Genomic DNA, 26108 nt, shown 5'->3' with positions numbered 1-26108 from the left:
ATATGTGTTCACATAAAATGGCTTATGTGACGGTTCTGTATTATCTGAAAATTTCCTTTTCATCTGCCTTAGGTTATACAGTATATATAGTAGGCAATACATTTATGAAATATTAGATTGCCATAATGTGTTTCTTCATAAGCAGTTAAACACAAGGAATTCTGGGAACTAATCCCAAAGAGCTCCAAGAAAATCTCATTTACATGGGTTTATCCTATAGGCTAAAGCTCATCCACTGGATATCTAAAGCAGAAGGCAGGATAATAACTGATCAGATCCCCAACTACAGACCGGTTTTGCCCCAACTACAGACCAGTTTCACCCTACTTGGGGCTCATCAGTGTAGTGCAGGGTTTTCTGATCAGCTTAGGGAGAGCCGGGAGTGGGGATTCACGAACAACTCAACAGGGTTGGGGAGACCGCCTCATACGTATGCAAATAGACCAAAGGGATTCTGGGAACAAATTCCTTAAGGCTGTTAAGGCTCTCTTTCTCAGCCTCCTTTCTATGTATAAAATGCCAACAGCAACCAAACACAAGGAATTCTGGGAACTAGTCCCAAAGAGCTCCAAGAAAATCCCACTTGCATGGGTTTATCCTATAGGCTAAAGCTCCCCCACTGGGTTTTTAAAGCAGAAGCTGAGATAATAGCTGATCAGATTCCCAAGCTGGTTTCACCCTTCTTGGGGCTCATCAGTGTAGTGCAGGGTTTTCTGATCAGCTTGGGCAGAGCCAGGAGTGGGGATTCACGAACAAATCATTGGGGTTGAGAAGACTGCCTCATATGTGTACAAATAGACAAAATGAATTATGGGAATGAATCCCAAGGAGCTCCAAGAAAATCCCATTACATGGGTTTATCCTATAGGCTAAAGCTCACCCACTGGGTTTTCAAAGCAGAAGCCAGGATAATAGCTGATCAGATTCCCAACTACAGACCGGTTTCACCCTTCTTGGGGCTCATCAGTGTAGTGCAGGGTTTTCTGATCAGCTTAGGGAGAGCCAGGAGTGGGGATTCATAGATAAATCGAAAGGGTTGAGGAGACCAACTCATTGTATCTCACCTTTAAATATTTCATTACATGAATCTTATCAGTTTTACAGTTGTCTTTAGCTTCTGAAGGGCGTATCTGATTTCCTTGTTCCTCAGACTATAAACAATGGGGTTGAACATTGGGGTCAGCACGATGTACAATAGGGATCGTAGTTTGGTAGCCGCAGAGGAATGCGCTTTAGATGGAATGCCATAGACTGTGATCAGAGTCAGGAAGTAGGTGCACACAACAATTAGGTGTGAACTACAAGTGGAGAATGTCTTCTGTCTTCCATGGATGGATGGAATTCGGACAATGGCCAGGATGATGCGGGCATATGTTGTAACGATAAACAAGAATGGTAGAAGTATAACATGCACCGATGCAGCAAGAACTTCATTTTCAATGATTGAGGTATCTGAGCAAGAAAGTTGTAAAATCGGATCAAGATCACAGAAGAAATGATCTATGACATTGGGGCCACAAAAGTCAAGCTGATGTATAAGAATGATGCGCACTAAAGTCACTATGGAAACGGGTAGCCATGACAGGACCAGCAGGCATTTCTGTAGTCTAGCGTTCATGATAACGTTATAATGTAATGGGTGACAAATAGCTAAATATCTGTCATAGGACATCACTGTCAGAAGGAAGCATTCCGTACTCCCTACAGAAGCATAAAAGTAGAACTGTGAGAGGCAGCCATGAAAGGATAAGGTTCCTCCTTCACCTAATATTATAGAAAGCATCTTAGGGACGATATTGGTAGTAAAAAGAATGTCAGATAAGGAGAGATTGCCTAAGAAAATGAACATAGGACAATGCAAATGGACATGGACATAGACCAGCACAATAATGACAAGGTTCCCAGCTAATGTTATGATATAGATCACAAGGAAGAGCAGGAAAAGAGGACATTTTAGTTGGCTGTGGACATCAAACCCAACAAGAAGAAACTCCTCAACCGTTTGGTTTCTCATTCCACCGGTGAAAAAAGGGGGGGTTGTAATTCTTCTTCACAGGTAGGGTAGGAAGGATAATGTTCAACAAACCAGCAGTTTATATATCTTACCTGAGATGGTGGCAAGTTCATTTTGGGAATTAATGTGTAAGTAATTCCACAAAGACTAATTAGCTGCTGTAATGGCCATGTTACTGTCTATCATTACAATTGGTCCACTGAAAGCAGTGAAAGAATTAGATTTATCCATCAATAGATTGATAGATAGATAGATAGATAGATAGATGGATAGATACAATTTCAGTAGAAAGATAGAAACAAACTGAGCACAATTCATCTTCATCTTAACCATGAAGAGTAGACTTATCGAAGATCCAGATTAAGAAAAATATGTATTTATTTGTCCATGATGTGACATATTTGAGGTGCTCACACACCAGTACACATCTGAAGTAGAAGACAAAATCCTGTGACGGTGTAACAGGTACTATGCCCCATTCACCAAAAAACAAAAATGCGAGTACAGAGACCTGGAATCAACAGACATGCTTAGTAGATGCCCCCGATGTGGATTGGCAGCCTATAGAAGACACCTTCATGCCTTTCCCTTGCCCACCCCACGTATATACATATTCCCAGGGGAATGCTGGTCTCTTTAAACCATTTTGGAGTACAGAGACCTGGAATTAAGAGACATGCTTAGTAGATGCCCCCTATGTGGATTGACAGCCTATAGAAGACACCTTCATGCCTTTCCCCTGCCCACCCCACGTATATACATATTCCTGGGTAAATGCTGGTCTCTTTAAACCATTTTGGAGTACAGAGACCTGGAATCAAGAGACAGAACAAACCCCTGCCAGGTTCACCACCCACAGGCAGCATAGGGTAGAAAGAGTATGGCACACACGGGCAGCACTCTGCCTGCCCTACGCTACCTGTGTGTGCCATACTCTGCCTGACCTATGATGCCTGTCTGCCATATGATGCCTGTGTGTGCCATACTCTGCCCTACCCTGCCTGTGTGTGCCATACCCTCCCTGCCCTATGCTGCCTGTTTGTGCCATACCCTCCCTGCCCTATGCTGCCTATGTGCCATACTCTGCCTGCCCTATGCTACCTACACACAGGCAGCATAGGCCAGGCAGTACATACAATGCCTGAGGTGTGAACAGGGGAACAATGTGGGTGATTACAGCCTGAGCCTGAGGTGTGAACACTGCAGGGGGGAACAATGCAGAGATTAAAAGGTGTGAACAACACAGGGGATTACATGTTTAAACAATACAGGGGGATTACAGCCTGAATCTGAGGTGAGAACCATGCAGGGGGCCAGTTAATCTCAGTACTGATACCATTTAAAGCTTACACAAGGGTTAGCCATCAAAGCAGCCAGACAGGTGGGGGGCCACACAGAGGGGGGATGCGGCCCGTGGTCCGCCAGTTGGACAGCACTGTTCTAGGCCATATGAGGTGAGATCAAAGATGGCTGCACATTGAGATCACTCCTTGTCCACTGCTACCTAATCCCCTATCAGGAATGAGAAATTGATTAAACATACTAATTCTAATAAGTCTAATTTTTTTTTGGAGGTGAAGAGGATCACCACATGGCACATAGACAATAAAAATGGGACCAAAAAAGCACACTTTTGTGCTCACAAGTGTTGAGGTGTATAGTCTCATACTTAACTAGGCCGCAGACACCAGCTACAGTAGAGAGGTCTTCACAAGAGGACTCATGGATGGGTGACAAATGCCAACTGTAACCATCTTATGGACAGCCCAGGGCAGTAGGAGAAACGGAGGTGCTAGAATAACTTAAAGTTGTGCCACTTGTGCCAGTGGCTTTGGCATATGAGCCCTAATGGCATCCACCAGGCCTGTCAGTAAATGACTTTGAAGTACTCACACGCACATTTTACTGTTATTTAGGGCATTTACTTGGTAAACAATTTCAAAAACTGCTTATGTGGTGCCGTTATTTATAAAGGGATCCTGTTCTCGATCTGAAAACTATAAGCCTGTTAGTCTGACATCAGTGGTAGGAAAGCTTTCGACAAAGGTATAAAGGCATAGGATACTGAAAAAGATTTGACTTATATCATTAACCCTATAATTTCTCACTTCCTAATAAAGGAATCCAATCCCTTGACACACACAGACTTTCCCAAAAAAACACAGAATATCTCACAACAGTGTAAACTGAACTAAAGGACAGAAACGCTAGACTTGGGCAAGACAGATGGACTAATGATCCAGCACCAGGGTATGGAATAGGCGTAAATAGCTCCTTAATTGGCCTACTGCTTGTAGCTGGATCATGGGTGTGGCTACCAGGGAACACTGACAGGGGAATAAGTCATTGACATTATCCACCACCAAGGCCCAACAACACTGCCTCTTGTGGTTCAAGCAGGAGGAGCAACAGCTAGTACATAGCACGTCTCTGGTTCTAAACCAGGGAGTTTCTGATGTGCATGTGAGAAAGGGTCCTTTGTGGCCCAAAGTGCTGTGTTTGAAAAACAGTTGTTTGCCACAAAGTACTGTGGTGGGTTGTGCTCTTTCCACTTTAAGATGATATTACAAATCCTACTTCTGGGAGACCAATTCCAAAAACATTTTTTAGATAAACCTTAATTACCTTGTGTCAAATACTTTAGGTTGCTAAAAAGCAATCTGAAGCCCAATCGTTGGGTAACGTGATGGTAGCAAATTGTTCTGGAGCTGTGGTGCATATGAGTATCTCCTGTTATACATAGTTAGGCTAGGGGCAGTAGAATGGGAGAGACCAGAGAGGACATGTATCTTTCAGACTACAATGTGCAAAGTGGAAAAAAGGATCTTGTCATTGACAAATACGCCTCTAAAAATCCTAGAAGAATGAATAGAGAGTGGTGTAATTTTACTATGGTCACCTCTAATTTAACAATTTGATTAATCTGCCTGTCACGATTGGTATCCCAACACTCAGAACAGGCACCAAGGATCCAGTCAGGGCCCACACTTCTGCCTATAACCTCCGTTTTTCAAGTTGGAAGGAGACCTTCGCTACTCAGATGCCGCCAAGACTTATAGTGAGAGACCCAAGGCGAGAGTTCTAAATAGGCAAGGGAACCAAATTGTGAGACAGGAGGAATGGGGAACGTATCAGAGTAGTCAAAGAACAGGCCAAGGTCAACAACGATCAGACAGCACGGTTTGGAATCCAGAAGAGTAGTCAAAAACAGGCAGAGGTAGGAATATAGTGATGGTCAAGATCAGGCAGGAGTCAAACGCAGAAAATCAGAACAAGAACGTACCCAGGAACAATCTAGACTTGACCTACGTTGGGCAATGAGTACAGGATCGCAGGCTCTTTAAATATTTACATTTTGCACCAAAAATGACATCATATGGCACCCACTGAGCGAAAAAACGCCTGCTGCTTCCCATGCGAGGATGCCCGCCATCTTCTACACACTTAGAGTAGATGGCAGGCGTCCCCATCGCCCTACTGGACCCCCAGGTATCTTTACACTGCCCCTTGGACATTTCTTTCTGACATTTTGATCTGTGGGAGACAGCAAAATAAATGTCCATGTTGACTTCTGATAAGTTAATGTGTAAAAGTGGTTGTTTACTGTGCGCAAGGTAGGGTGCAAATTGCAAAACATGTTTAATCGGCCATATTTGTTTGCACGTTGCTTCCATCTGCAATGGGGTCCTGCACTTATTGCCTTGCTTAAGGTAAGGAGTGTTAGTGTTCTTTCATTTCTCGACAGGTTCTTTTTTATCAAGAGTTAAAGAAGGCACTTTATACTGACCACAAATAAAAAAATATTTATTGTACAAGTATGGGATCCATTATCCAGAAACCTGTTATCCAGAAAGCTCAGAATTACGGAAAGCCTGTCTCCCATAGACTCCATTTTAATCAAATAATTCAGATTTTTAAAATTGATGTTCTTTTTCTCTGTAAACATAAAACAGTACCTGTACTTGATCCCAACTAAGATATAATTACCCCTTATTGGGGCAGAACAGCCCTATTGGGTTTATTTCATGGTTAAATGATTCCCTTTTCTCTGTAATAATAAAACAGTACCTGTACTTGATCCCAACTAAGATATAATTACCCCTTATTGGGGCAGAACAGCCCTATTGGGTTTATTTCATGGTTAAATGATTCCCTTTTCTCTGTAATAATAAAACAGTACCTGTACTTGATCCCAACTAAGATATACAGTGGTGTGAAAAACTATTTGCCCCCTTCCTGATTTCTTATTCTTTTGCATGTTTGTCACACAAAATGTTTCTGATCATCAAACACATTTAACTATTAGTCAAAGATAACACAAGTAAACACAAAATGCAGTTTTTAAATGAGGGTTTTTATTATTTAGGGAGAAAAAAAATCCAAACCTACATGGCCCTGTGTGAAAAAGTAATTGCCCCCTGAACCTAATAACTGGTTGGGCCACCCTTAGCAGCAATAACTGCAATCAAGCGTTTGCGATAACGTGCAACAAGTCTTTTACAGCGCTCTGGAGGAATTTTGGCCCACTCATCTTTGCAGAATTGTTGTAATTCAGCTTTATTTGAGGGTTTTCTAGCATGAACCGCCTTTTTAAGGTCATGCCACAACATCTCAATAGGATTCAAGTCAGGACTTTGACTAGGCCACTCCAAAGTCTTCATTTTGTTTTTCTTCAGCCATTCAGAGGTGGATTTGCTGGTGTGTTTTGGGTCATTGTCCTGCTGCAGCACCCAAGATCGCTTCAGCTTGAGTTGACGAACAGATGGCCGGACATTCTCCTTCAGGATTTTTTGGTAGACAGTAGAATTCATGGTTCCATCTATCACAGCAAGCCTTCCAGGTCCTGAAGCAGCAAAACAACCCCAGACCATCACACTACCACCACCATATTTTACTATTGGTATGATGTTCTTTTTCTGAAATGCTGTGTTACTTTTACGCCAGATGTAACGGGACACGCACCTTCCAAAAAGTTCAACTTTTGTCTCGTCGGTCCACAAGGTATTTTCTCAAAAGTCTTGGCAATCATTGAGATGTTTTTTAGCAAAATTGTAATGTTCTTTTTGCTTAAAAGTGGTTTGCGCCTTGGAAATCTGCCATGCAGGCCGTTTTTGCCCAGTCTCTTTCTTATGGTGGAGTCGTGAACACTGACCTTAATTGAGGCAAGTGAGGCCTGCAGTTCTTTAGATGTTGTCCTGGGGTCTTTTGTGGCCCCTCGGATGAGTTGTCTCTACGCTCTTGGGGTAATTTTGGTCGGCCGGCCACTCCTGGGAAGGTTCACCACTGTTCCATGTTTTTGCCATTTGTGGATAATGGCTCTCACTGTGGTTCGCTGGAGTCCCAAAGCTTTAGAAATGGCTTTATAACCTTTACCAGACTGATAGATCTCAATTACTTTTGTTCTCATTTGTTCCTGAATTTCTTTGGATCTTGGCATGATGTCTAGCTTTTGAGGTGCTTTTGGCCTACTTCTCTGTGTCAGGTAGCTCCTATTTAAGTGATTTCTTGATTGAAACAGGTGTGGCAGTAATCAGGCCTGGGGGTGACTACAGAAATTGATATTGAAATTGAAAATTGAAATTGATAAACCACAGTTAAGTTATTTTTTAACAAGGGGGGCAATCACTTTTTCACACAGGGCCATGTAGATTTGGAGTTTTTTTTCTCCCTTAATAACGTAAACCTTCATTTAAAAACTGCATTTTGTGTTCAATTATGTTATCTTTGACTAATAGTTAACGGTTTTTGATGAGCAGAAACATTTAAGTGTGACAAACATGCAAAAGAATAAGAAATCAGGAAGGGGGCAAATAGTTTTTCACACCACTGTAATTACCCCTTATTGGGGCAGAACAGCCCTATTGGGTTTATTTCATGGTTAAATGATTCCCTTTTCTCTGTAATAATAAAACAGTACCTGTACTTGATCCCAACTAAGATATAATTACCCCTTATTGGGGCAGAACAGCCCTATTGGATTTATGTCATGGTTAAATGATTCCCTTTTCTCTGTAATAATAAAACAGTACCTGTACTTGATCCCAACTAAGATATAATTACCCCTTATTGGGGCAGAACAGCCCTATTGGGTTTATTTAATGGTTAAATGATTCCCTTTTCTCTGTAATAATAAAACAGTACCTGTACTTGATCCCAAGTAAGATATAATTACCCCTTATTGGGGGCAGAACAGTCCTATTGGGTTTAATTAATGTTTTATTGTTTTTTTAGTAGACTTAAGATATGAAGATCCAAATTATCCGGAATACCCTTGGTCCTGAGTATTCTGGATAATGGGTCCTATACCTGTATAACATTCCTTACCAGTTATTTGAACTGAAGAAGCCACTCGGATGAGTGGTGAAACGTTTTCAAGGAAAAACTCAGAGAAGTCCAGTTGCTTTAGACTTCATTCTACTAGATACTGTATATCATGGCCTGGATGAATGAGAAGCTTCATAGACACTAGTCCATCAAGAAAACTCAGAAAAGTCCAGTTGTTTTAGAGTTAATTCTACTAGATACTGTATATCATGGCCTGGATGAATGAGAAGCTTCATAGACACTAGTCCATCAAGAAAACTCAGAAAAGTCCAGTTGTTTTAGAGTTAATTCTACTAGATACTGTATATCATGGCCTGGATGAATGAGAAGCTTCATAGACACTAGTCCATCAAGAAAACTCAGAAAAGTCCAGTTGTTTTAGAGTTAATTCTACTAGATACTGTATATCATGGCCTGGATGAATGAGAATCTTCATAGACAATAGTCCATCAAGAAAACTCAGAAAAGTCCAGTTGTTTTAGAGTTAATTCTACTAGATACTGTATATCATGGCCTGGATGAATGAGAATCTTCATAGACAATAGTCCATCAAGAAAACTCAGAAAAGTCCAGTTGTTTTAGAGTTAATTCTACTAGATACTGTATATCATGGCCTGGATGAATGAGAAGCTTCATAGACAATAGTCCATCAAGAAAACTCAGAAAAGTCCAGTTGTTTTAGAGTTAATTCTACTAGATACTGTATATCATGGCCTGGATGAATGAGAAGCTTCATAGACATGTATAACATACCTCTCAATTGTTTCCTGAGCTTTTTTTCTCCAATATCATATATTGATACCTTTCTGCTTTCCGCTTACTAATATTGCTTTAAGCCTTTCTATTATATCTTTATTTCTCAAACTATAAATCATTGGGTTAACAAAAGGAATTATTAGAGTGTACAACAGAGAGAGAAGTTTGCTTATGGTCATTAACCGTTGTTTGCTTGGAACCACATAAATACCAATGAGAGTCCCATAAAATATGGAGACCACGGCCAAGTGGGAGCTGCAGGTGGAGAAGGCTTTTTGTCTCCCAATACTGGACACTATCTTTAGGATTTCATGGGCAATACAGATATAGGATCCAATGATGAGTATAAAGGGGGTAAAAACTACAGGGACCGACAGTAATGTTACTTCTATTCGTACAAAGAAAGTGTCTGAGCAGGAAAGTTCCAGAAGGGGGAAGAAATCACAAAAGAAATGGTCTATGATATATTTGTCACAGAAGTGCTGTGTGGCCGCGGCATTTGCAGTGATCAGGATAACGCTAAAGGCAAGCAGCCATGACCAGAGAATGCATTGAACACAAACCTTGAGGGTCATTATGGAAGAGTAACGCAGCGGGTTGCAGATGGCCACATATCTGTCATAGGACATTACTGCAAGATTAATGCACTGAAAAGCTTCCGACGCAGCAAAAAAATAAAACTGCGTAATACAATCCGTTAGGGCCATTGTGGCTCCTTCATATATTATAACCCTGAGCATTGCCGGGACAACAGTTGATGTCTGAAGTATGTCAGATAGGGCCAGCTGTTGGAGAAAGAAGTACATGGGGGACTGGAGGTTCTTGGTAGACCATACCAAAGCTATGACCAGGCTGCTCTCACACACCGTCATCGTGTAAAGAAGAATGATCAGGAGAAACAATGGAATCTTGGCATTGCCCACATTCTGAAATCCCAAGAGCAAGATCTCAGTGACCCCTGTTTGGTTTCGCTCCAGCATTGCCTTGGAAAAGAAAGTACCTGTTAAAGAGTAAACAGCCTTCTTTTAATATCTACAGAGACCTTAGTTGTATGTAGGTTGAAAAACAAAAAATTCATAAAGAAATTGGGGAGGTAGTCTCGTGTATAAGTGCCCTAAGCATAATAACATAATAGATTAAATAAAAACACTAAGAGCCAGATTCATCAAAGTCCAAATTTCAGATCAGTAAAAGTAAGAGTGCAAAAAAAAATCAGATTTAATTTGAAAATTTATAAAAAATCATATCGTGTTCGTGCAAAAATATTGTGGTACGATCCGAAAGTTACGAAATTTTCATATCCAAACGATCGTAAAATACAGGAAACCCTTTCCAACTTTATTCCTTCAGTGCATGATTTTGGAAGTCTTCTATAGGGCTCAATGGCACTCTGCAGCTCCAACCCGGCCCAAGGAAAGTCTCCCATAGGGCTCAATGGCACTCTGCAGCTCCAACCCGGCCCAAGGAAAGCCTCCCATAGGGCTCAATGGCACTCTGCAGCTCCAACCCAGCCCAAGGAAAGTCTCCCATAGGGCTCAATGGCACTCTGCAGCTCCAACCCGGCCCAAGGAAAGTCTCCCATAGGGCTCAATGGCACTCTGCAGCTCCAACCCGGCCCAAGGAAAGCCTCCCATAGGGCTCAATGGCACTCTGCAGCTCCAACCCGGCCCAAGGAAAGTCTCCCATAGGGCTCAATGGCACTCTGCAGCTCCAACCCGGCCCAAGGAAAGTCTCCCATAGGGCTCAATGGCACTCTGCAGCTCCATCCCGGCCCAAGGAAAGTCTCCCATAGGGCTCAATGGCACTCTGCAGCTCCAACCCGGCCTAAGGAAAGTCTCCCATAGGGCTCAATGGCACTCTGCAGCTCCAACCCGGCCCAAGGAAAGTCTCCCACAGGGCTCAATGGCACTCTGCAGCTCCAACCCGGCCCAAGGAAAGTCTCCCATAGGGCTCAATGGCACTCTGCAGCTCCAACCCGGCCCAAGGAAAGTCTCCCATAGGGCTCAATGGCACTCTGCAGCTCCAACCCGGCCCAAGGAAAGTCTCCCATAGGGCTCAATGGCACTCTGCAGCTCCAACCCGGCCCAAGGAAAGTCTCCCATAGGGCTCAATGGCACTCTGCAGCTCCAACCTGGCCCAAGGAAAGCCTCCCATAGGGCTCAATGGCACTCTGCAGCTCCAACCCAGCCCAAGGAAAGTCACCATATTTGAAGGAATCCCAAACTTTCCTACTCATTGTGACAAATATGATGTTGTCACACAACTTGACACAAAGCACAAAAAAGTCACAAAAATTAACGAAAAAATCGTAGAACATACACACAGTTCTATGAATTTGAAAAAATACAATTTTTTTGTAATCGTACCCATTTGGTCCTTGATAAATGGCCCCTAATTGGCCCATTTACTAAACAATTTTGAGATAAATTTGTATTTTTTCTAAATTATAGAATATTTTGGAATGTATGCAAACATTTTGTTAAAATGGTTTTTGGTAAATTTCCACGAAAAAAAATCGTAGTTTGCACAAAGCATACAAACATTTGGAATTCATTAACGCTTTGGTTACACTTTCCTCAGGACTATCTTTTTGCCAGGTTTAATCTTTCGAGTGCCATTGAGTCCTATGGAAGGCTTCCAAAGCCAGACATGGAAAGCATTACAGCCAGAAAGGTTTTCGTGGCATAACAAATTTTTAGGCACGAAAATATTGTGACTTTTTGAACGCAATTGTGATATTTTCGGACAAACAATAAAAGCATTTTCAAAACATTTTAGAACTTCAGAAATTATTGTGGTTACTTCGAATTTATGCCATATTTTTTTTTAAGCCCAGAAAAAAATGGATTTTAGTAAATGTACCCCTAAGACTCCTGAGTGGGTGGAGTTTAACCACAGCTTTATTAAATGATGTTAACCAGGTAAATGTCCTTGCCCCATTATAACCAAAAGCAGGATACGCCCAGATTCCGGCCACCGCAACCGCAGTGCTGCCTATTAAAACATACCGCAAAGGGCAAAGTCCAAATTCAAAAATACCCACCTGCAGCTGTGACCCAATGTATCAATAGCAAAACAGTATAATAGAACAAGATTAACTTTACCATTGTGCATGAAACAATATACATATACCATCCAACTACAGTTGTAGAAACACAAAAAGAAAAAAGTGGGAAGATGGGTCGCCATTTTGTGTGCCAGACACGCTCCAGATGCCCATGATAGTGAAGGAAAAGGCGGGCAAGGCATTCCTCTTTTACATACCATCCCTCCCATAAAACATACAACCAATCCTGGACCCCCACATAGCAGCTCCCAGGGATCTCTCCGCTCTCAGCACCTCATTCCGAGGCACCCTTTTTTTATCCACTTTGGTGCCCAAAATATTGCTGTGTGATAATTTCCACCGCTGGCAAAAATGCTAATTTTTCTATAAAACCATAGTAGGTGTGAAAAAGGGAAATTTATTGACCTAATTCAGTTTTGCCACAAAATGTGTGGTGAAAATTTCTGTGAATTGGTGCTAAAATTTTGCCTTTTGTTTTGTCAGAAGAAACCCATTTTTTCACAAAAACGCAGGAAAAAACACATGGACCCCCCCTCCATTGGCAGTATCAGCATTTGGCCATGCACCAGAAAACGCCCATTGACTCAAATACATTTTGGAAGTATTTTGCTATTTTACCATTTTGATGTAGTTTTGCAAATATTTTTGCCAAAGCAAAACAGGGCAATTTCATTTTCCACTATTAATTAGATGTATATATAGTATTCATCCCTAACCCAACCCTTTCTCCTTGTAGATTGTAAGCTCTTTTGGGCAGGACTCTCTTCACCTCTTGTATCGGTTACTGATTGCTTTATATGTTACTCCTTGTAGATTGTAAGCTCTTTTGGGCAGGGCTCTCTTCCCCTCTTGTATCGGTTACTGATTGCTTTATATGTTACTCCTTGTAGAGTGTAAGCTCTTTTGGGCAGGGCTCCCTTCCCCTCTTGTATCGGTTACTGATTGCTTTATATGTTACTCCTTGTAGATTGTAAGCTCTTTTGGGCAGGACTCTCTTCACCTCTTGTATCGGTTACTGATTGCTTTATATGTTACTCCTTGTAGATTGTAAGCTCTTTTGGGCAGGGCTCCCTTCCCCTCTTGTATCGGTTACTGATTGCTTTATATGTTACTCCTTGTAGATTGTAAGCTCTTTTGGGCAGGGGTCCCTTCCCCTCTTGTATCGGTTACTGATTGCTTTATATGTTACTCCTTGTAGAGTGTAAGCTCTTTTGGGCAGGGCTCCCTTCCCCTCTTGTATTGGTTATTGATTGCTTTATATGTTACTCTGTATGTCCAATGTATGGAACCCACTTATTGTACAGCGCTGCGGGATATGTTGGTGCTTTATAAATAAATGTTAATAATAATAATAACCCACAAAACAAGGTGCAGGGTCAGGAAAAGAGGTCTCTTCCACAAAAATAGAAAAACAGTAGCAGTCTAGACCAGGGATCCCCAACCTTTCTTACTCAGGAGCCACAGTCAAATGTAAAAAGACTTGGAGAGCAACACAAGTATCATAAAAGTTCATGGAGGAGCCAAATAAGGGCTGTGATTGGCTATTAGGGGCCTCTATGCACCCTATCAGCTTACAGGGGCTTTATTTGGTAGGAAATCTTGTTTTTATTCAACCAAAACTTGCCCCCAACTCAGGAATTCAAAAATAACTACCTGGTTTGGGGGAACTGAGAGCAACATCCAAGGCGTTGGGGAGCAACATGTTGGGGATCACTGGTCTAGACCACATGCAACTGTCTCCAGTTCCACGGCCAAGGCTCAAAGCTATGTGTTACAGATAGATAAAATGCCCCTAATATCCATGTTTACTTAATAGTGTTAGATGAAATAATATCATGCCTTCATAGTTTCAGCTATGAAATGTAATGATCACTACCAGCTCATATGTGGCCTCCTGAGGTGATAGGCTCTCAAACGTTTCAATCAATGTGTGCACCCCCCACTCACTTGTAAAGTCTTGTACTTACTGGGATGGCCCTTAGAATGCTGTATAAAGAAGATATAAGAAGATCTCATTTTTATATAATAGTAAGACGTGTGGTAAATCTACTGAGGAATCTGTTGAGACATCCCTTGTGCCTTGGTGAAGATAATCAGTCCATAGAGTAATGTAAGGGTTTTCTTCATAATCATCAGTTTATTAACTGTTATTGTTGTAATAAAAATTAAGTATTTGCCCACAATGCTATACACACTGTGACCAAGAGTCACTATGGGGGGCATATACTATGCCCCTCGAAAGAAGCACTAAGGGCACAGCCCCTGAGTAGTCACGCACAGAGCAGTTATGGAGAGGGATATTTCTATGCCCTGCATCTTGTACCAGCTAAAACATCTGGAGAAGGTAGAGAATGTCCTGTCAGGGGTGCAGGCCAGCCCAGTCCTTACTGTGCCCTAATAATCAAGTGCCCTACCACTCCTGTCACCCTAGGGCTCCCATGGTTAAGACCTCACAATTCTGTTCTTGATTTCAAAACCCAGGCTATAAAAGAATACATTGAAGAGAATCTTACTAAAGGGTTTCTTAGAAAGTCTGCTTCTCCTGCTGGAGCTGAGAATAAGAATATAATCATTCAGTTGGCCGATATTTTAAAATTGAATGTGTGATTATATTTCCGAGAGTAAACGCCAGTTGAGTTACAGCTTTACCTACTCAAAGCTCACGTGTGATCCCACACGTGGTCTAGTTAGCCACAGTCTACCAAAGATACACAAGTCTTTAGTTTCATCTAAAGCAGAGGGTCCCCAACCTTTCTTACTCGGGAGCCACAGTAAAATGTAAAAACACTTGGGGAGCAACACAAGCACCATAAAGGTTCATGGAGGAGCCAAATAAGGGCTGTGATTGGCTATTAGGCAGCCTCCATGCACCCTATCAGCTTACAGGGGCTTTATTTGGTAGTAAGTCTTGTTTTTATTCACCCAAAACTTGCCCCCAAGTCAGGAATTCAAAAATAACTCCCTGGTTTGGGGGTACTGAGAGCAACATCCAAGGGGTTGCGGAGCTACATGTTGCTCACGAGGCACTGGTTGGGGATCACTGGTCTAAAGCATGCCCTTTGTTTCCAGTATAGGTTAATTGGATAAAGCTCTGTACAGCTTGATGGATTCTTGCTTGCAACCCATATCAGTAGCTCTAAATTATTTAAGAGATACAGTAGATATATTATTTTAAGCTGTCTAAGCAGATTTATTTATTTGAATGCTATGGTTGTGGCAAGCAATATGTAGGCTGCACAATTCCCCCCCCAAAAAAGAAATAGTGCATGGGCATTTGTATGCTATTGAACATAAGGACCTTAAATCACCCTAAAGGTGGCCATACACGAGCAGATCCGCTCGCTTGGCGATGTCGCCAAGCGAGCGGATCTTCCCCCGATATCCCCACCTATGGGTGGGCGATATCGGGGAGGATTTAGGTAAAAAAAAAAATAATCCGATCGTTTGGCCCTGGGGCCAAACGATCAGATTATGTGGGCTGCAATGGGGCAGTCGGATCTGGGAATGTATCAACGAGCCGATGCGGTCCCCGATCCGACCGGATTTTCTAACCTGGCCGATCGATATCTGGCCAATTTCAGGCCAGTTATCGGTCGACCAGGCCGCTCTCCTCTCCCCATACACGGGCCGATTAGCTGCCGAATCGGTCCAAGGGACCCATATCAGCAGCTATAGTCGGCCCGTGTATGAGGACCTTTAGTTAGATATTTTGGTGCCTGTACACATATTTTTGCTGCGTGCCTATGACTAAGGGCAGTAGTAGGTGCTGCTCATTCTTATACTCTATATCAGGGCTCCCCAACCTTTCTTACTCCTGAGCCACAGTAAAATGTAAAAAGTAGTGATGAGCAAAATGTTTCACCAGGCATGGATTCACGGCAAATTTCCGCAGTTCACCATTGGCAGATTGTTTTGCGAAATGGATGAAAAAATTTGCAGTGGAAAATTCGTCGCACGTCCAAAAATTGTTGCGGTGTCAAAAGAATAGCCGCGTGACGAAATAATAGCCGCGTGACGAAATAATAGCCGCGGGCAACAAAACAATAGCCGCGTGACGAAATAATAGCCACGGGCGACAAAACAATAGCCGCGGGCGACGAAACAATAGCCGCGTGACGAAATAATAGTCGCGGACGACAAAATAATAGCCGCGCAACGAAATTAAAGCCACGGACGACGAAACAATAGCCACGGGCGACAATTTTTTTTGTCGCACAACATTTTCGCCGTTTCGCAAAGTTTTCGCCGTTTAGCGGATCTTTTGAAAGATTCGCAAATTTTTCGGGGAAGCGAAACGGAACAGATTCGCTCATCACTAGTAAAAAGACTTGGGGAGCAACACAAGCATCATGGAGGAACCAAATAAGGGCTGTGATTGGCTATTAGGGGCCTCTATGCACCCTATCAGCTTACAGGGGCTTTATTTGGTAGGAAATCTTGTTTTTATTCAACCAAAACTTGCCCCCAAGTCAGGAATTCAAAAATATCTCCCTGGTTTGGGGGCACTGAGAGCAACATCCAAGGGGTTGGGGAGCAGCATGTTACCCCCGAGCCACTGGTTGGGGATCACTGCTCTATATCAATGGATAATACTTTCAATGGCACTTGGATCTGGAAGTTGCTGTTTTTCTATTTAATATTGTGATTCTATAACATAATAAAAGTTAAGTCAAAGGGGAACCATGCCTTTAAAGACAAGACAGTAAAGAAAAAAACATAAATTCAACACCTCCAGGTTTCACTCAAAGTTACAACGATCTCCTCATTTAGTAGTAAATATGACCTTATTGGCTCTATAGGCCTCAATTGCATGAATACACAGACATTCTCTTTCCTATTTATGTTCATCTTGGAGCTTCCATTGATGGGATCATGCAAGGCTGCTATTATAAGTATGTGGCTTGCCTTAAACACACCTTCCAGCAAATATCCACAACCCCTCTGGTGGTATAATACGCACACACTAACCTTTATTCTGGGGCAAATGTTTCTCCTTCTAGGACCTCCTTCTCCAGTCTTCCCCTGAATCTGAATGGACAGACCTAATTCCACCAAGTTCCATGATCTTACAGCCAAATTGGCAGCCTTTATACTTTGCACCTAAGCCAGTAATACACTGGAAGATCTGCTCACTTGGCACGGCCAATAATCTGGTGGCTCCAGTCTTCTCCTGAATCTGATTGGACAGACCTAATTCCACCAAGTTCCTTGATCTTATAGACAAACTGGCAGCCTTTATACTTTGCACCTAAGCCAGTAATACACTGGAAGATCTGCTCGCTTGGCCAGCCAATAATCTGGTGGCTCCAGTCTTCCCCTGAATCTGATTGGACAGACCTAATTCCACCAAGTTCCTTGATCTTATAGACAAACTGGCAGCCTTTATACTTTGCACCTAAGCCAGTAATACACTGGAAGATCTGCTCACTTGGCACGGCCAATAATCTGGTGGCTCCAGTCTTCCCCTGAATCTGATTGGACAGACCTAATTCCACCAAGTTCCATGATCTTACAGCCAAATTGGCAGCCTTTATACTTGGCACCGAAGCCAGTAATACACTGGAAGATCTGCTCGCTTGGCCAGCCAATAATCTGGTGGCTCCAGTCTTCCCCTGAATCTGATTGGACAGACCTAATTCCACCAAGTTCCTTGATCTTATAGACAAACTGGCAGCCTTTATACATAGCACCTAAGCCAGTAATACACTGGAAGATCTGCTTGCTTGGCACGGCCAATAATCTGGTGGCTCAGTGACCAAGTACACATATTCAGTGGTCCAGCAGAGTGTTCTGGTTGGGTCCTCCTACTAAACATTAGTTATCTCACCATGGATCAAATATTTGAGTGGGCCAGAAAATGACTAGATATCCCCATATACCAGACCATGGACTCTAAAGAAAATGTCAAAAAGCTTAAAGTGATGACAGCTGGAGACTAGTGATGAGCAAATCTGTCCTGTTTCGCTTCGCCATAAAATTTGTGAAAAGGCAAAAAATTTGCGAAACGCATTGGTGGTGCGATTTTTTTGTCACCTGAGTCTTTTTTGTCACCCACATCTTTTTTTTTTTTTTTGCCCGCAATTTTTTTACTCAACCACGCCCTATTTGTTGGCAACTATGCCCTTTTTGACGTGACCACACCCTATTTGTTCACAACTGCGCCCTTTTTGATGCAACCGCACCTAATTTGACATGCAATTAATTTTTTTTTGCGCAACTAATTTTTCCGCAGCTCATCCCTACTGGAGACTGATGATATTTAAATAGTCTGGTAAGGAATCGTCTTAAATCTTTCACTAATGTGAATATATTTAGTCTTTGCTAATGTATTTTCTAAGAATGGGCCCCCCCCCCCAAGAAGATATATATCAGATCTAACTGTCAATGAAAAGCTGACACCCAAGTCCAGAATGAAGAGAGGATAAAGAGAGACAAATGCTGAAAGGGGGAGACCGAAGAGTAACTTGATTAAATCAGGGACATGTTTTTAATTGATTATATTTAGAAACTTTCTTATTTCAGTATGATGAAGCTTACATTAAACTTTCATTATCGTGATTTTTTTTTCAGTTTATGATATTTTTAAGGGCATTTTTCATATCTGCACTTTTCAAGCTGTAAATCATTGGGTTAATAAAAGGAGTCACTACAGTGTATAAAAGGGAAAGAAGTTTGCTAATGGTCTGTGACTGGTTCCTGGTGGGAATCACATAAATACCAATGAGAGTCCCATAAAATATGGAGACCACGGCCAAGTGGGAGCTGCAGGTGGAGAAGGCTTTTTGTCTCCCAATACTGGACACTATCTTTAGGATTTCATGGGCAATACAGATATAGGATATAACGACAAGCAAAAAGGGGAAAACAATTGCAGGGATAGATACTGTGATTGTCAATATTCGTACCAAGGAGGTGTCTGAGCAGGAAAGTTCCAGGAGAGGAAAGTAATCACAGAAGAAATGGTTGATGGTATTTTGGTTGCAGAACTCTTGTGTAGCTACAGTTATCAGAGTAAATGGTATAAAGCTAAGGGAAAGCAGCCATGACATGGCAATTAGTTTACAACAAAATCTGTGGTTCATTACTGAAGAGTAGTGTAGAGGATTGCAGATGGCCAGAAATCTGTCATAGGACATCACAGTTAGAAGGGAACACTGTAAAGCTTCACAGACACCAAATAAATAAAGTTGTACAATACAGCCAATAAGGGGTATTTTAGCTCCTTCATTCATTACGGTTCTGAGCAGGGTGGGCACAATAACCACAGACTCCAGAAGATCAGAGAAGGAGAGTTGTCGGAGAAAGAAGAACATGGGAGACTGAAGACCTCGGCTGACTGTTACCAATGCTATGACAAGGGCATTCTCATGTACGGTCAGTATGTGAATCAAAAGGATCAATGAAAAAGTCAGGATCCTGAAATTGTTGAGATGCTGAAATCCCAAAAGGAAAATCTCAGTGACCATTGAGTGGTTTCCCATTTTTCCCCCTAGGATAGAGAGAATTTTATTTAGCAATTTGAATCCAATTTAGCTATTTGCAAAGCCCAACTTCAGTTCATACTTTGCTTGGAATTATATTCATCTACCAATACAAGTGTCAAATTGTTTGTCAAGGTAAATGCAGATTTTATACTATATACTATACTGATATTACCCACCAAATGATGAAGCAGAAAGGACACAAGATATATTAGTTATTATGGGCGTATGAATGGCAGTACAGATTGACATAATATTCTGATCTGGTAGAGTTACCTTCTAAAGTTCTAGAATGAAACACAGTTGTATATATTGTTGCTTCAAAGAACATCATTCTTTTTTATTTTTATCAAATGTTAATGTTTCACAATTATTCAAATATAGTACAAATAATAATAGCAAAATAATACAAATGAATAGCAAAACAATCCATAGCAGTTTGCAGCTTACAATGTTTAATGCAACCTAAAGGTCTACCTCCAATCTCCAGGAAACATAGTACCAACCTAATAAAATGATATTTTCTTTTAATATTATACTAACCTGATCTCTGCCTACTCGCGTGGCCCCCAGAATGCTGTACCCAGTACAAGTGTCGAAGGGATCTCTTTTTATTAACCAGCAATAGAAATATACACAAGTGGCAAATCTACTGAGACATCTCCAAAGCCTCCTGTGTAATTCAAAAATAATCTGTCCATAGAGATTATCTTCACAACTTTCAGTTTATGTTATTTATATATTTATGACGTGTGCAAAGTGCAAGAAATGGGAGCAATGGGCCATTTTTTTGCACTTTACACACTGCCTTCCTCTGCTGTCAAATTGCTGTAGGCCGCCGCACTGCCTGCATTCATTCATGTGGCAGCCTACAGCAATTGAGGAAGGCAGCGTGTAAAGTGCAAAAAAAATGCCCCATTGCTCCCATTTCTTGCACTTTGCACACGTCATAAGAGCATCATGCAAGTGTTAACAAGTGTTAACATCACCATATAAAATGCTAATTGTCAAATACAGTGGTGTAAAGTTTGCCACCATTGGCCAAAAGTACTCATTATGAACCTTATCCATACTGAAAAGTAGTAAATTGTGGTGTTTTTTTTTTTAACGGTGAAGTTTTATTGCTTTTTACATCAACCAAACAAAGGAATAAAAAACATAAATGTTGCTATACAGTTATATTTGTTTCATATGTGAGTTTGATAAGCGGGAGGGCGTTGTCTATTAGTTGTCTCCAGATGTTCAATGCGGGTAGGTTGTTCCCCATCCAATGCATAATCACTTTTTGGCATAGAACATAAGAGTGCAAAGTCTTATTCTGGCTGCCTTAGTAAACAGAATATCATCGATGACCCTTAGTAGGCAAACCACAGGGTTCACTATTTGGGGGGTGCCTCGTTCCTGACCCATTACCTCCCTCCAAAATCTATTTATAGGGGGGCATGACCAAATCATGTGTATGAAGTTGGCATCAGGGCAGAGATCGTTATGCCTTTTACCCATTCTCAATAACTTCAGAGGAGTTATATAGACTTGATGGAGAAATTTATACTGTATGAGCCTGTCCTTTCTTGAGATTAGGTATTCATAGACTGTATCTATGGCTTCCTCCCATTGGTCTTCTTGTAAGTCGGGGATAGCTTGCACCCAGAGTTGGTAAGCATGGGTGAAGGGTGCTGGCCGGCTTTCCATTATATTTTGGTATAGATTGGATAGAAGCTTTTTGGGTGTGGGAGAGTATAGAGTAGCACGGAAATACAGAATAGTCTTATTTTATTCATGTACAAGCCTTTTTACAGGCCTATGGCCAGGACATTTGAGTAGCGATGAGGGAATCTCTCCTGTTTTGCTTCGCCATTAAAATTCACAAAACGGCACGAAAATTGGTGAAACGGCTACCCAGCCAATCCTACCGAGATACGGTTAGATGCCTCATTTGTAGAGGCAATCTTTGGTCATAATACATTGTTGTATGGTTGTGCGAGGTCAATATCTGCAGAGGGAAAATATTGGCCTTTCTACAGGGTTAAGGCACCTGCCAGGGCAAGCGTGGTCTCTGTGGTGCAAATGGTTAGTGCGTTTGGTTATTAAGTCTAGCAACGCAAGAATAAATGCCTCCTGCCCTTCTGTTGCCGTAGCATATGGCAAAGCCTGCTGGCATGTAGCAAAGCTGAATCTTACTGCTCTTTACTGGCTGCCTTTGGAGACGGGGGAGTCAGCTATATATCTTTATAACCAGACTAGGCACTAAAGTCTGCCGATGAAAAACATTGGCATCTCCATTGCGGCAGTGCCTGCAGGCTGCTTTGCCTCGTGGCCAGCTTTGTCACTGTCTTGTAATTGGTTGGCGTAGTCTTTTTGCTCTACTGGCTCGGTGGAAACAAAGGCTCTAGCAATACAAGGAGGATTACGTGTGAGCTTTGTGCTCCACCTGCCAATTGTATACATGGTGCCTGCTGTGCTGTAGCTTGAATCTATCACAACCCCTGCTCTGATGGCGGCACCCTATCAAAAGTAGCGCACGCAAGCTCGTTCCTTTCTTCTCATTCATTTCCTTTCCATCGACCTCTGGGTTATGGGCCCAGCACGCTTCCGCTGCGCCACTCTGCTAAGCACTGGGGGCCTCCACCATTCAACCTCCAAATCATTTGACTTCAATCATAATCACAATGCTTTGTGCCTGTCAAGGTGTTGCTTCTAAAAACAAAGTTGTTCAGGGGAATACTGTCGGGGTAAACCGCGCTTTTTTCATTCAAAACACATCGGTCAACAAGGCTGCTCCAACAGGATTCTGCCCTGAAATACGTTTTCTAAAAGAGCGAATTTGGCAAGTTGGCAAGTTGTTGATGCAGCAGCATCCAAATATGTCATCAACTCAGGTACACCCCCTTCTGTAAGATTCTTATTTGGCTGTCAGTGAATAAACTGGTTTGAAAGTCCAGATTCATGTCTGGCAGAATGGTAGAATTTGAACCCAGGCTTTCACAGAAGACTGCAACCTGAATGTAGCGCCTTAGACCTTTTGGCCACCCTGACTAGTGAGGAGCTAACCCGTCCTGTTTTGCTTCGCCATAAAATTCGCAAAACGGCAAGAAAATTGGCGAAACGCATTTGTCGCACAATTTTTTTGTCGCCTGCGGCTATTTTTTAAATAGCCGCACGACAATTTTTTCCGCTGCAAATTTTCATGGAAGTTTCACAATACAATTTGCGAATGGTGAAATGCGGAAATTCGCTGTGAATCACTACTTTTGAGATGCTAGCAATATCCATGGGCTGTTGGCACCTACCTGCTACCTTAGCAGCATTATTTAGACATTAGGGTCTGGTCACACATCTGTATGTCCAACATCTCATTCCCAAACCAAAGGGATATGAAACTGCCTCTCGTAGCATGGTTCCCACTAGATGGATTTCCATGGTTGTTCATTTGAGTTGATGTCAGGGCTTTGTACAGTTATTTTTTTTTTTTCATGTAAGCAAACCCTTTCTATACAGACCTGGATTTGTGTGTATGGGGGGGGGGGGGCAGGAAGGGCCTTAATCAAAGCATATGTACAGTATACTCACAAGAATATAAATGTTCATGGCCAAAATCATACAAGACCTAACTATTTAGCCTGCATGCCCATTAGTTACTAACTTTTAAGTTGGCTGTATGTATGTGCATATGTGTATGTTGCCTTTAGCCTGTCCAAATAGAAAAAAACAAATCACCCCGACCTGTGCATGTGGGTTGGCTTCATTCTAAAGAAATTGCCTTCCTAATAATCAAGTGCCCTACCAACTCCTGTCATCTTAGGGCTTCCATGGTTAAGGCAACACAATTCTGTCATTGATTTCAAAACCCAGACTATAAAAAAAATACATTAAAGAGAATTTTACTAAAGGGTTTCTTAGAAAGTCTGTGTAACAATACCTGGTGGTCTAGTGGGGCGACGGGGACGCCCGCCGCCTCCTCCGGTGCGGGGACGCCCGCCGATGCCTTCTAGGCGCGCGCGCGCGCCTCGCTCTGCTGTTTATGCGCATGCGCGCTCCTGATGCGCGCGCATGCGCACTGGCGTCCGTCGCCGGCGCGCGCATGACGTCATTTCGGCGCCAAAATTCAAATATTTAAGCGCTCACTGAATGGAAACTATTGCCCAACGTAGGTTTACCTCTGGTTACTTCCTGGGTGCGATTATCCTGCTGTTCTGCTGTGTTCTTGACCTTGCCTGATCCTGACCTCTCTTGCCTGCTGCCTGTATTGACCTTTTGCCTGTTTTTGACCCTCCTTGTCTGCTGCCTGAACCGACCTCTGCCTGTCTGACTATTCTCTTGGATTCTGATTTTGTACTGCGCTGCTTGATCGTTGCTGACTCCGGCTTCCCCTGACCACTCTGAAGTGTTCCCCATCTACCTGTCATACGATTGGTTCCCGTGCTTGCTCAGAACTCTCTCCTTGGGTCTCTCACAATAAGACCTGGCGGCATCCGAGTAGCGAAGGGCTCCTCCCGACGTGAAAGGCGGCGGTTATAGGCAGAAGCGTGAGCCGAGACCGGAACCTTGGAGCCTGTTCTGAGTTTTGGGATACTGACCGTGACAGTCTGCTTCTCCTGCTGGAGCTGGTTTGTTCTTTGCCTTAAAGAAGGATGCAAATCTCAGACCCTGCGTTGATTGTTGAGGCCTAAACAAGTTCACTGTGACGTATTGCTAGACTTTTTCACTTATCCTTGATCTCTTTGATAGACTGTGGGTGCATATAATATTATTCATATCCACCAGGGAGATGAAAGGAAGACTGAGCTCTGGATTAGACCTTCATCCCTTAATCTAAGGTCTCTCAAGTAATCTCACTGGGCTATTTTTCCAAGATTGCTGGCCATGGACATGATGTTAAGACAGGTGAACTCATCTTCAGGTACTTTTGGTGGGTGCTCTTTCCTAGGATGTTTGTGCACAGCAAAAGACTCCTTGCTCCCTTCCATGTAGGTTACTTAAGCCACTTCCACCTTCTCTTCTCTGAAATCTCCATGACTTTCCCCAATCTGCCAAATTTACTATCATTCTAGTTGTAGTGGATCATTTTGCTAAAATTGCACATTTCTCTCTCTGTAGAAGCTCCATTCTGCTATTTTTTGGCCCCAAAACTTTCCAAATCCTTTTGTACCATATCCACTCTGTGTAAACACGCTGAAAAACAGCCTGTATTTAAACGTCAACCAAGGAATAGCCATGTCTGGCCATTCACGCACCAATATAATAATACAAAATGTAGTTAGGTAGATATTTTGGTGCCTGCACACATTTTTTTGCTGTGTGCCTTTGACTAAGGCCAGTAGTAGGTGCTGCTCATTTTTATACTATATATCAGTGGATCATACTTTCAATGGCACTTGGATCTGGAAGTTGCTGTTTTTCTCTTTAATATCATGATTCTATAACATAATAAAAGTTAAGTCAAAGGTGAACCATGCCTTTAAAGACAAGACAGTAAAGAAAAAAACATAAATTCAACACCTCCAGGTCTCATTCAAAGTTACAGCGATCTCCTCCTTTAGTAGTAAATATGACCTTATTGGCTCTATAGGCCTCCATTGCATAAATACAGAGAAATTCTCTTTCCCATTTATGTTCATCTCGGAGCTTCCATTGATGGGATCCTGCAAGGCTGCTATTATAAGTATGTGGCTTGCCTTAAACACACCTTACAGCAAATATCCACAACCCCTCTGGTGGTATAATACGCACACATTAACCTTTAGAGTTCTGAGGAAAAACCATCTACCTTAAAATCTGCTTCGTGCCTTTTATCACTGTTCCATCGAAAGCATACTTACGTATGGACTATGTGTGTGGTTCGGTGCCTGTACCTCCAAAGAGGTTAAGGCACTTCAGAGGGTTGTTAGGTCAGCAGAGAAAATAATTGATTGTCCGCTCCCAACCCTGGAACACATTTACATCTCCCGTTGCCAGATAAAAGCTCTGGGCATTGTACACGATCCGACTCATCCTGGCCACTGTCTCTTCCAGCTCTTGCCATCGGGGAGGAGATATAGAGAATTGAAAGCCAGAACAAATCGTCTGAGAGACAGCTTCTATCCAAGAGCAATTATGGCTTTAAATATGTAACAGTAGACTGATATTATCTTTTACTATGCCACTGCTTTGAGTTTGAGCTTGCTTCTTTTAAATCTCGTTGTTAACTATGTGACAATGACAATAAAGATATATTCTATTCTATTTATTCTGGGACAAATATTTCTCTTTCTAGGGCCTCCTTTTCCAGTCTTCCCCTGAATCTGAATGGACAGACCTAATTCCAACAAGATCCATCATCTTGTAGCCAAACTGGCAGCCTTTATACATTGCACCTAAGCCAGTAATACACTGGAAGATCTGCTCACTTGGCAGGCCAATAATCTGGTGGCTCCAGTCTTCCCCTGAATCTGATTGGACAGACCTAATTCCACCAAGTTCCATTATC

At 42.2% G+C, this 26108-nt stretch overlaps 2 protein-coding genes across 2 annotated transcripts; both read right to left on the bottom strand.

Annotated features, from left to right (window-relative positions):
• Window positions 1-1078: 1078 nt before the first annotated feature.
• Window positions 1079-2014, bottom strand: LOC108646262 (olfactory receptor 11A1-like). Its single transcript, XM_018092732.2, has one exon. It carries the CDS (start codon window positions 2012-2014, stop codon window positions 1079-1081), a length of 936 nt encoding a protein of 311 aa, XP_017948221.1.
• A 7112-nt stretch (window positions 2015-9126) lies between these two features.
• On the bottom strand, window positions 9127-9966 carry LOC116409617 (olfactory receptor 11L1-like). Its single transcript, XM_031898346.1, has one exon. It carries the CDS (start codon window positions 9964-9966, stop codon window positions 9127-9129), a length of 840 nt encoding a protein of 279 aa, XP_031754206.1.
• Between the last annotated feature and the right edge of the window lie 16142 nt (window positions 9967-26108).

Source organism: Xenopus tropicalis, chromosome 3, assembly GCF_000004195.4.
Source record: "Xenopus tropicalis strain Nigerian chromosome 3, UCB_Xtro_10.0, whole genome shotgun sequence".
Taxonomy (NCBI): domain Eukaryota; kingdom Metazoa; phylum Chordata; class Amphibia; order Anura; family Pipidae; genus Xenopus; species Xenopus tropicalis.
The sequence above is the reverse complement of the archived record's forward strand: the minus strand, read 5'-3'. Positions and strand labels throughout refer to the sequence as shown.